This window comes from Cynoglossus semilaevis, chromosome 1 (assembly GCF_000523025.1).
Source record: "Cynoglossus semilaevis isolate Cse_v1.0 chromosome 1, Cse_v1.0, whole genome shotgun sequence".
Classification (NCBI taxonomy): Eukaryota; Metazoa; Chordata; class Actinopteri; order Pleuronectiformes; family Cynoglossidae; genus Cynoglossus; species Cynoglossus semilaevis.
The window spans coordinates 26,821,140-26,830,542 of NC_024307.1; the positions used below are offsets into that span (position 1 = coordinate 26,821,140).

The window sequence follows — 9,403 nt, forward strand, 5'->3', positions numbered from 1 at the left end:
TTTTGGCGTTTTTTCTCCCCCCCTCTCCCCACGGGCCCCCCCCCCCCCCCCCCCCCCTCAACACACACACCCTTTTTTCAAATGGAGGATAATTTGACTTTGGTCAATTCTGACCTGACCTCCTGGTCTACCTGTGCCACCTGTAAAACCGCACCCATTTCTTATGTACAGTCTATTCGCACCAGTGTGAGCAGCTGAAGTTGACCTCGTTCAGTCAGAGCCTTTACAAACAAGTCTGTGGGATTTTCATGTCTGATGTAAATCCTGCAGAAATGAGAACCAAATCTGATCCTGAGGCCCGTCGGCTTTTTCCTGCGTTTACAAACGTACGGCGCCACCGTCGACCACCGACAGAACAGGACGACTGCAGCAGTGACACCAGATTCCATTTCCAGACCTTCAAAAATACAGGAGAGAGTTTCTTTGTCTTTGAAGAATATTAAAAAGGTGGATGAAAAACCCCACCTGAAGGATTTGTCTGGACATGCGTGATGCCTCTCTCTCTGCTGCGCTTTTGTCTTGGCTCTTTACGGAATGTTTCTATCTTTCCAGGCACAGGTTGCACAACTGAATGAAGAGGTAAACGTCTGCCTGCTGAGTCGCCATTGAGCTTGAACCACACGCGCACACACAGAACAGAACAGAACAAGAGCGGAGGCTGTTAAAGTCAGGCTCAGGACAGGACGTCCATTTCCAAGCCTCATATACATTTACAGCAGCAGAAGCTAAATGTGACGGACGAGCGTTTCCTCTGAGCTGCTGCTGTAACGACCTCTGATTCAACTCTGTCTGTTCAGATGTGACCAATGGCTGCTGCGACAACTTTGACTTTTTCTTTTTAATGGAGCCGCAAACAAAGGGCAAAGCTGATCCAGAGCTAAGAGGCAGACTTGAAGAGGCTGCTAGTCAACATGCTTACATTTGCATGTTCATTAGTCATTCAAAGGGCAAAGCTGAGGGCACGGCTCCAAAAGGTCTAATGAGTTTGAGGACAAGCGCTTACAGAAGGTCAGCACAGAAGATACGCTGCAAAATAAACCTGCTAGTCCTCAGTCAAAGTGAGAAACGCTCAGTGATATCAACACACAAACCATCAGTAACAGAGGATGAGACGAGCCCTGAACACAGGAGTTCAGACCAAAACGCACTCAGAAACGCAAAGAATATGTTTGGTCAACCTTCCCAAAGTTTACATTTTGACCATTTCACACTGGAAGGAAAAAACAAGAGAGTAAAAAATGTTTTAAAAAATTGTAACATAACTTGTAACAAACTGTTGTAAAAGTTACAAAACGCTGCCATGATACACGTTAGGAAAAAATGTACCAAAATAAACCAACTTTAAAAATGCTATGCTATAAAAACTACTAACCATTAAGTGCTAAGCTAAAAAAAGACACACACACACACACACACACACACACACACAGACAGACAGACAGACGGTGTGCAGGTGTATGTTTCTTGGCTCTGCTCCGCTCTGGTTATTGACTATAATTAACCTGATAATCACCTCTCATTCACAACAAACATGTCCTCAGGACAGTCTGCCTGCTTTTACAGTGTGAGTCATGTTTTGTTGTCAAAAGACACAAGTGACAGCACACACGCACGCACGCACGCACACACACACACAGTGTCATGTCTGTGTTGGACTTGCCTTCCTGTCCTGCACAGACTGGCAGCTCTGGGGTTAAAGTAACACGAGCAGAAACATTTGATCAAACCAACTCTTATTACACACACACAAACTGCTGGGAATTTGTTTCCACATTAAAAGACATATTTTCACATGTGGCGACTTGAACATGAGCTGATCCTGATCCTCTGACAGAAATGACAAAAAAACTCTCACAACACAAATCATGAAATGAGAACAATGTGTTGCTAAGGATGAGTAGAAGCATCTCCAACCAGGCAGAGGTATGGAATATATCCAATATCAAACGTGTGAAATGGGACCAAAAAAATCTAGGATCAACAATGAGATGAAAACATTTAGAGACTTAAAAAGGTTGGACAGACACAGAGACGACGGAGACAGATCTAAACGATCCCTCAACATCAACTGAATCTGGCTCCATCTCCTCGGTCAAACCTTGACAGGACTGGGTTTCAGTAAATGGATGAAAATGTAAATATTCAATACTACAGTATGAAACTAAGATAGCTAAGAAATGTCTAGAAATCCACAGAGAAACAATAGCCAAGAGTTCAGCTAAACGTTATTTCAACGGGCTAAAAAAAAAAAGCAGCTATATTTGCTAAAAACAAAAAGCAGAAATATCCTAAATCTTAAAAGAAATGCTAAAAATCATGGTTTGTTGATCGTTGGGCAAAACAGGCAAAGTTTAATTTGGCTGATTTCAGTTGATATAAAAATGAGGATTCATTTATTTATGAGAAAAATAAAAATCCTCTTGATTGACCTTTGACCTTGTTATGTCTTCTGTCAAAGCCTCAGACTGAGGTCAGTGTGAAGATTCTGCATCTGTGCGATGAATCATCAGCCTGACAAAACAACATAAAGACTGCTGGTCAGAGCAGGGCAGACGGAGGTAGAGTTACCTCCACATGGGCCAGAGCTGGCTGTCCTCAGCAGATCTATTACACACACGTCATGTGATCAGTGCAAACACAAGGATGAGGACCTAAGACAAGACTTAACGACGCTGGAAAAACTGAATGGTATGCGGCCAACATCATTAGCTACACCTGCTAAATTGTTTGTTAAGGCAAATATCCCATCAACCAATCACAGGCCAGCAACAGGCAACAGCTTTCTGTGAATGTTCCCACTGTGGATAAAAAAAAAAAAAAAAAAAGTTCCCCCGGTTGAAAAAAAAAAAAAAAAAAAATTTTCCCCATGGGGGTAAAAAAAAAAAAAAAAAAAATTTCCCCCTTGGGAAAAAAAAAAAAAAAAACAGGTGAATGATGAAACTCCAGGCACGGGCCCACTACTTTGGGAGACATTTTTTCTAAGTATTTCGACAGTGATTTTCATTGCAGCTCAGAGAAGAAAGTACAAAAAAAAAAAAAAATCTACTCCTCTGAGTCATTAGAACTCTGCTCTACTGCAGTAGACCAGCTCTAAACAACATTTTCTGATTTTACTCTGCTCTTGTAATAAGTGTTTTTGTCACATCTTAAAAACATTTCCTACACGTTTCTCACACTTGATATTAATCTCAGGCTCGTCTCGCAGCGTTTTACAGGAGGAGCCGTGACCCGGACATTTAGCCCCCGGGGGTCAATCAAGTACTTCTGATTCTGAACCTACTACGGCAGCAGAGGATTTCTTGGCAGACGTATTTGGAGCAGTAGAATTTATGGTCTCTCTGAAATCCTCATCAAAAAACATTCTTCTTCTTCCTCACAACACTGTCCACAGCTGCTGAGTCCGAGACAAGTCCAGCTGGGACTGGACACTCATTGGACTAACAATCAAAGAGGAGCACATTAAAGTCTGAGCACCAAACTATTAAAGGATTGCATTTCATTATTATTATTATTAGTGATTATTACTACAATTATTGTCGGTTTTTTTCTGCATATTTTAGTGTGTGTAGAGTGCTGTTTGTTGATGGTTAAAAAAATTCAAACTTCTGTGACTTCATAACAGAAACACTTCATCCTATCAGTGAGATCTTGGATTTAATTGGCTTCAGAACTGCAGAACTCTTTGGTAGGATTTCACCTACAGAACAGAGTACCTTCACTGAATGCCATGTACTATTAATACAGTTGAGCAGAATTTTTTTTAACGAAAATGATGGCTGGCAAATGCAAAGGTGATAAGTTGCGTTAAAATGTAACAATTCCCTGTGTCAGGATGAACAAGGTGACAGCAGAACAATAACATATTTCACTCCGCTGAATTTCACAAAAAAGTTCACGAGATGCAATACCAGTTCTACTTCGTTTGGTTGAATACTTCTGTTAAACACATGCAAAAATATGGAGAAATTCTAATTCAGCTCATGTTCTCATTATCTGTTCTGGTTGTTTATGGACCGACGCTGAGCTCTGACTGGATTTCTGCAGCTTTTAAGAAATAATCTGCGAGGATGTTGTGTCACCTGAGGAATTTGGAAAGTGTTTCCTCAGACGATGCATAGAAGACCAGGTCACTGAGTCTCACCTTAAACACCTCCGAGAAGAACCCAGCTCCGATCTTCTCACGGGTGAAGTCATCTATACGAGCAAGGCTGGACACGGCGCTGCGCAAGGCCCGGTACGAGGACGGCCTGATGCGGTTGGACCCGTGGACGCTGTGCATAGGAGGCTCCAACGCTCCCTCCTGCTCCGACTCAACCCTCGTCGTCTCCAACTCCATCTCTGGAGGAGGAGGAGGAGGAGGGTGAAGGACGTGGGATGTGTGCGTACTTTAAAATCCAGCCCGTTTACTGTTTACATTTCCCATGTCTGCTCCAAGGCCACAGAAAGAAGGCTGAATGTGGCAGCTGTGACTCAGGCTCTTCACTTCACTGCACTCCAGGATCCAGGTCAGAGCAGCTTCTCTAAGAGACGACGCAGCAGCTGCTGCAGCAGCGGTGCATCCTGCAGAGTCACTGAGGAGCAGTCTGGAGTCTCATGACGTGCAGCACCGAGGGAGGCAGAGTCTGCTGCTGCTGCTGCTGTCTTGGCAGCGGTGACTCTGTTTCTCTCTCTTCTTCTTCTTCTTCTTCTTCTTCTTCTCTCGCTCTGCTTCCTTTAACTAGTCAGCTCCTCCTGCAGCAGTGGGAAAGACCGACGCTCCCTCCTTTCTCCACCAATCCACTCACGGGTCTTCAGTGCGCACTCTGACGCTGCAGCCTATGACAGCAGAGGAGAGAGAGGAGTGAAAAATAAGAAAAAAAATGTAAATGTGATGACACCAGAACTGCTGCTCACACTGAGGATCTGCAGCTTCATGGCACGTACAGAAAGGAGCAGATATTAGGGAGAAAAAAAAGGTTGACTTTAAATCAACAAAGGGAATAAATAAATATGATCAATCTTAGTCAGAACACGGGAATAATGGGTCAAATTTTCCCAAAGGAAGTTTGAACACCTGGTCATCCAAGTTAGCAAATTATAGGCCATGATTATAGGCCATTTTTAACGTTCAACCTGCATCCTATGAATATCCTTACCTTACTAACATGAAACTAACACAAGCAGATGACAATCACTCCATTATAAAAACACTGTGTACCAAAGTTAACAGGTAGAAGACAAAAGTAAAAGTGAAGTAAAATGGCTATAAAAGTAAGAATATGATAAGGGTTGTTCTCCTGGAGCACCACGGCTGAGTCGTCCATGGACAAATGTCTCCAACGGTGGGTTGGTCTTCTTAAGTTCTTCCTCTGACCCTCGTCAGACTCCCAGTACTGTTTCCACTGCTCCACCGTCACAGCATCACACCGACTCAGTGCTTCACTGTGAGGACAGTGTTCTTTATGTTCCGTTCCTCTCCCGGTCTTCTCCCAACATCTCTGGTTCAGTCTCCTCAGTCCAGTCTGTGTCTCTTCTCCAGCTTCTTCTCAGCAGACTTCAGTCTGGTCCTCGGGAGTCTCGTCAAGGACAGATCTAATCCATCAGACATGTTTCTGATCCACAATCGGTAAAAAAAGTGACGATTCGAAAAGCATGATTCGAAAGAGTCACAGGTTCTGACCACAGACGTGAAACATTTTTGTCTTCAGTGTGAAAATAAAGGCTTCTTAAAAGCACGCCCTGATGAAAGGTCACTGCTGTGTTTGTTAAATACTAATACTGCTTTCTTTAGTGTCCTAAACTGTATGAACGGAGGCTGAGGCACACTCGGGGAGGGGGGGGGTCTCCTCTGAGACTGGAGCCCCCCTCCTCTTGATGATGATAATAATTATAACAGTCCTAATGAGGCTAAATCTGCGGGTCGTGCTCGTGGCTCCGTCTCCACAGTTGCCTGACTGCGTCTGTTGAATTATGGATGTCGAACTGGGCTCGTCTGTCACACAGCGGAGTCTCTAATATTCTCATACACACACACTCACACACTCCATACACACACGCTCAGCCTCACACACATGCACAGGTTCTATCACGTCCACGACCCGGAGCTCAGATACTGACGCAGAGTTCGTCCAAACGCGGACAACTCACCTGGCCTGGTCCAAACACAGCCGCGTCTACGCACACCGGTGTCCGCTGATGAACGAGGCCTGGATCCGCTTCTCCGGTTACTGTGGCTCTATTTTACGGTCCAAACACCAACTGCGTGTATGTGGGGGTGTGTGTGTGTGTGTGTGAAGGCTGCAGAAACACACACACTCCAGCCTGGTCTCAGTTTCCTCTTCTTGTGGAGCTGAAGCAGCAGAGTCCGTTCGTCACTTTGGCCGCACGAAGGAAGAGTAGCACCGACTGTGACTGCGTTTTATTAGGGGGCGTGGAGTAGAAGAAGGAGGAGGAGGAGGAGGAGGAGGAGGAGGCTGCACACACGTGATCCCCGCAAACACGCACCTGCGTGGGCGCGTTCTTGATTGTGGGCTTTATCTCCCCTCTGTGTCAGTTCACTATAACCAGTCAAAAGGATAAAAAATACAATCATACTTCATGCAAAATAATCATTTGTGCGACACAAGTTAAACTAATAAAACTCATGAAAGAGTTGTGTGGGAACGGAAGACACTGATTGGTGCTTGTTGAACAAACACCGGGGTCAAAGGTCATGCACATTCATCAGCTGGTCAGACTCAAGCTACGTTCACGTTCACAGAGGGAAGAGGAAAGGAGAACTGTTTTCAGGTGTGGTTGAGGCCTGGCACTGACATGGCCAACATCAGCAGCTTTATACTCTGTGGGGTGTTGGTCTCACTGGACCACTGTGTGACACACTGTGTCATCTAGTGAACTTTGGTACCACAACCACGTTTGACGTGTGCAGATTGTAGCATGACCGTTTACTGAATCGCAGGTTACCATGTACGTATGTCAATGTCCAGTGTCATCAGCGTAGGTCCTCCATGTGCACCACCAGAGTCACTGCTGTCTGTTCACTCAGCCACTTCTATTGGCTGATCAGTAGATGTAGGTCGTAGCAGCTGTCACATCATCATACGGTCTTTAATTAATTTTTTTAATTTCTGACCCCGCTAGAATTTTATCTCGGGTTATCTTTGGTCGCTAGATGCTGCGATGTAGGACCACCGTGGTTTTAGGGCCATGGTGGTCTTACGTCTGGGACAACCCAAAATCACACTGCAGTCAGTGACACTGGTTTGTGTGATTCACAGTAGGATTATGGACTTCGTGGTTCCTCCTGCTCCTCCACCCTCCTCCTGAGGACATCTATGGTCTGTATTATTGATAAAGCCACTGTATTATTGATGCCGTCACACAGCTGTATCTGTCAAAACATTAAAGTCACACCTTTGTCTAGCTATCGTGTGTATGTGCGTGTGTGTGTGTGTGTGTATTATGTTGGCAGCTGCTGACCCCTGTGACTATATCACTTGTGCGATGGTTGCCTCTCTTCATGTCTCTGTTTTTACATCTACATCGTAATCAAACTCTGGCAGCTTCACAAATGTCCGTGGACCGTGTTGTCTCACTAAAACTGTTTGACCATATGAGCCATTGGACTAATTAACTGACCAATTAACTGTTCCTCACCAGAGAAGGACATGTCTGTTGATCAAAATGGTACTGAAAAACTATCAATAGATTATTGGTTTAATTCAGTCCACAAAATGTGTCCATTTGGGCCCTTTAGAGGCTGTTAGCTTAAAGATAGTGGCTGTCGAATTATAGATCTGTATTAGCAATTAATTTATATATATAATATATACATATTATATATATAATTTCATTTCATTAATTAAACCTGTAGACACAGGTTAATTTTAAGCTAGCAGCACCCATATCTAATAATAACCTTCCTTCAGCAACAATCCCATAATGTGCAGCAGTAATTTTTTTAGATGTCAACAAACAGATGCTAACAAGGTCAGTTTAAACTATGTATATGCTAGCCTGCGGCAAACAGCCTTGTATTAACAACATCGCCACGCTTTTAATCTGTTATTTAGTTTTTTATAATAGTAAAGTGACAGCCAACGGCAGGCAAGCTAACTTCAAGCTAGCCGTACAACTGAAGGACCATTAGCCAATATTATAAACATTAACTTAATTAACAGTAACTCTTTGTGTTTAAAAGTTGTAAATCACTCACTCACATGCTAAACTAAAAGGCTGAACATGCTAACTTTAGGCTAGCAGTACGACTGAGCCTATGTAGCCTTGGTTTTTCTTACATATTGTCAATGTAAAAAATCCCTGGAGCCCACAGAAACAAATTACCATTACTGACAGACATTAATCAATACTTGGTTAATCAATACTACCACTCACTCATTTCTACCAATGTTTCCAGGAATCCATCTTTCCAAGGTCCTCAAAACAGACAAAAACATGTCTTTTAATGAGGCTGCCTCGTCCGGTCCTCATTCAGGTCCCCTGCTGAAAAGTTTTAATGACGCCCAGCAGGGAGGAGAATCAATATAAGGCTACAGCACCCGACATGTTCACAGTCGTAATTCCCACCAGAGACCGAAATGAAAACAAAGCACTGACAGATGCTGTTTGTAAAAAAGATGTCAATATACAAATAAATCCGTTTACTAACAACCATAAGTTAATTAAAGATGAGCCCAAAAATTGCTAAAAGTTAGATAGACATGTATAGCAACAACTGAGATGTCAGGAATAAAAGTATAATATATAAACACTACCCAGAGGTAGCTAAAGGTTAGCCCAATAGAAATATCAATGTAAAAATCAAACATTAAGTCAGAAGTAACTTAAAGTTACATACTTAACACAATACATTAGAAATAAGGATGCCTAAATGCTAAAAACACGTGATCAGTGCAGATAAAATGACAGATAAAAACATAAATAAATACAACATTTTTACTGGTTTTGTGGACAAACATTATTCCAATACAGTTCTCTAACTGTGTCCAAAGGAGGACACAGTCTGGATGTGATTGACGTTGACTGATCTCCTCAGGGCTGTGGTCTAAGCCCCTCATATCTTACTGCCTCTGCATTGATCAAATATTAAAGAGGAGTCTCTGCTGCATCTGAATTTACAAACAACAAGAAGGTCTGGACGGTGAGGCTCTGGACCGTGGTCCCTCTGTGTCCTCCATCTGACCGTCTTTTTGGACCTCCTCTGTGGTAACAGTCCTGCTCCACTCTGTGTGTGTGGGCAGCCCGGCGGGGTGGGGGGAAGCAGGCCCTAATAATTGGTTTTAGTAACACAGCAGCTGTTTCAAGTGTCCACACACCAGGTCTCAGAGGAGACGAAGGAGTAAAGAGAGGCGTGGGGGAGGAGCCGCCGCAGCGGTAGCACACCACGCCCCACGCCACCCACGCC

General features: G+C 43.6%; 1 protein-coding gene across 2 annotated transcripts in view; it reads right to left on the bottom strand.

Annotated features, from left to right (window-relative positions):
• tesk1b (testis associated actin remodelling kinase 1b) overlaps positions 1-6,410 on the bottom strand; it is a 21,432-nt gene extending 15,022 nt beyond the window's left edge. For both annotated transcript variants that reach the window (XM_008323454.2, XM_008323426.2), the window contains exons 1-2: positions 6,127-6,410; positions 4,142-4,815 (exon numbers count right to left, since the gene is read on the bottom strand). In XM_008323454.2, coding sequence (XP_008321676.1) covers positions 4,142-4,336 — 195 coding nt within the window. In that variant the 5' untranslated portion in view covers positions 4,337-4,815; positions 6,127-6,410. The remainder of the gene's footprint in view (positions 1-4,141; positions 4,816-6,126) is intronic.
• Positions 6,411-9,403: the final 2,993 nt, after the last annotated feature.